This window comes from Hydra vulgaris, chromosome 07, assembly GCF_038396675.1.
Source record: "Hydra vulgaris chromosome 07, alternate assembly HydraT2T_AEP".
Taxonomy (NCBI): Eukaryota; Metazoa; Cnidaria; class Hydrozoa; order Anthoathecata; family Hydridae; genus Hydra; species Hydra vulgaris.
Window position 1 is genome coordinate 18,398,771 of NC_088926.1, and position 3,223 is coordinate 18,401,993.

At 23.0% G+C, this 3,223-nt stretch overlaps 1 protein-coding gene across 1 annotated transcript; it reads left to right on the forward strand.

Moving 5' to 3' along the window:
* The first annotated feature begins 1,628 nt into the window (after window positions 1-1,628).
* LOC136082605 (uncharacterized) lies at window positions 1,629-2,171 on the forward strand. The gene has a single exon (XM_065802019.1). It carries the CDS (start codon window positions 1,629-1,631, stop codon window positions 2,169-2,171), a length of 543 nt encoding a protein of 180 aa, XP_065658091.1.
* Window positions 2,172-3,223: the final 1,052 nt, after the last annotated feature.

Consider the following 3,223-nt stretch of genomic DNA (forward strand, 5'->3'; position numbering starts at 1 on the left):
CTACGTTAGGAAGCTATATAAGAAGAATGTTTCGTTACAAAATGAGAAGTTGAAAAACGATTCAAGTAAAAACCAATGGATATTTTTAGAAAGTTGCATAAAGAATAATGTTATACCTAAGTCTTTCAACATACATAGTCCAATAAAGAATAATGTTATACCTAAGTCTTTCAACATACATAGTCCAATAAAGAATAATGTTATACCTAAGTCTTTCAATAAGTTTTAATAAAAAGTCCTATAAAAACTACTACCAGCTGACTACTAACTTGTTAAATATTTCACAAAAAAATTGCTTATTGTCGCAAAAAACGATGCAAAAAGATGGTTTTACAAAAAAAGAAAAGTATATCTGAACTTTCAAAAACAATTAAAATGACTTAGAAAACTGAGTATATGATTATTTTTGAGAGTGTAATCAAAAATCAAGAGAAAATGAATTTTAAAAATTTAAAACGCATTAGTTACGTAAGTTTGATTTTCTTATTAACACTAAAAAAGGTAGATATTAAAATCATATTACTGTTTATAGTTTAAATCCGTCAAACAAACTTGTTAAAACTGCAATATTAAACCTATCAACTAAATCAATCACAGATGAACAAGAAAGATTATTAAATCTAGTTCTGAAATTTATTCCAAAGCAAACTAAAATTCCATTTATTGATATTGTAACGTCAACAGGAGATGGTGCTCTTAAATTAAAGAAAAAAATTTATGAGGAAACAGCAGAGTTATTAAGACAGAATATAAGCAAGACGTTAACTAAACTTTTAAATTTTAAATTTAAAGGCAATATTTCTAAAAACCAAAAAGATAACTAATGCAAATTATATTCTTAACTGTTGGTACACTCCCACATAAAGTATCGGAGCATCTTGTTTAGCTTATACAACCTACGCCTAATAAAAACCAGTGAAGAGTAAAAAGTTCTTCATCTTTTGTATTAAGCAAAAGAATGTACAATTTAAGTTTAGGTTCATATATATATATATATATATATATATATATATATATATATATATATATATATATATATATATATATGTTTAGCTTATACAACCTACGCCTAATAAAAACCAGTGAAGAGTAAAAAGTTCTTTATCTTTTGTATTAAGCAAAAGAATGTACAATTTAAGTTTAGGTTCATATATATATATATATATATATATATATATATATATATATATATATATATATATATATATATATATATATATATATATATATATATATGAACCACGTATATATATATATAAATGTATATATATATATATATATATATATATATATATATATATATATATATATATATATATATATATATATATATATATATATATATATATATATATATATATATATATATATATATATATATATATATATATATATATATATATATATATATATATATATATATATACATGACCCACACATTTTAAATGGAATATTCAAGGGTTTCGTCCATAGAGCATTTAATGTATGCAGTCAAAAACATATAGAAAATGAACTGAAATTCCTTATTCAAGTATTTGTCGAAAATGGCTACAAACAATCTAATCTCATAAAAATCATAAAAGAAATAAAACGAAAGAACAAAAAATCACTAGAGACTACTAAAAACAATGAAAAACATCACCAGCACGTATCCAACAATTTCATTACCTTGGGTACCAATATTGTCTCCCAAGTTACGTAAGGTGTTTAGGAAGGCAGGATATAAAACGGTCTTTAAATCAAATCTGAACCTAGAAGCAATATTAACATCAAGAAATAAATCCAAACTACAAATGAACAGCCACCCAGTACTAGTCTACCTTATTAAATGTCATTGTAACAAAAAGTATATAGGTGAAACAAAAATGCAAATAAAAACACGCATGCAGCAACACAAAAACAGTACAATAGGAAATAAAACAGAACGATCTGCATTAGCTACACACATGAGACATTGTTCACAACAAATTAACTGGGACAGTTGCAGAACTCTAAAAGTTGATGCTAAAAAGTTTGATCGGAAAGTTCGTGAGGCACTCGAAATACAGTACCGCCAATGTGCCCCTCAACAAAAGGGTATCAATTTAGATGAGGGTCAATATGTGTCAACAAAATTTTGGACACCATTTATGACGCACTTACGTCAGAAAAAGATGAAACCATCCCATTGACATAAAATAAAACTGCCGTTTTAAAAATAAGATACAAAAAAACAAAAAAATCTTTAAAGCTGAAGACGCTGGTCACAACAATCCAGCGAAAATTTCTTTAATAAAAATAAATAAAAATAAATTTAGTATCGAGAGAAACTCGTATTAATTGATGCTTATAAAATAATAATTTACATACTCTCATACATGATGTCTACATCCAAGAATATATATATATAAATATATATATATATATATTTATATATATATATGTATATATATATATATATATATATATATATATATATACATATATATATATATATATATATATATATATATATATATATATATATATATTTTTGTATATATACGTATATATGTATATATATATATATATATATATTTATATATCTATGTATATATATATATATATATATATATATATATATATTTATGTATATTTATGTATATTTATGTATATATATATATATATATATATATATACATATATATATATATATACATATATATATATATATATATATATATATATATATATATATATATATATATATATATATATATATATATATATATATATATATATATAGTGGCGTGCAAGGAAAAGTAGCTTAATATGCTTTTGGCAATAGCAAGCTGTTTCAAGTTATAAATAATGCATTTTTGCGTTATCTTTTTTAAATTTGCAATTGAAATATAATCACCGTTTAATCAATTACTATATTAAACCTTACTATTAATGTGTACCGTTATTGATAATTTTAATAAATTTTAAAAGTTATTAAAATTAAATTTTAGTGTTTTGTTTAAAATGAAACACTCAAAATGCATGTTTGATTTTACTTTGATGCTGTTCGGCGTAATCCTTCTGCATGCCGTGGTACGAATGCCAAGGTTGCTTGTGCCATTGAATTATGGCTTTGCTTTGAAAAAAAATTGTGATGGAGGGTGGAGAAGAAGAGTTGAAAAAAATATTTAGCACAGCATAACGACTTATTATCTAAAGATTTTTATTTATAATTTCATTTTGAGTGATTTAATGTAAATTT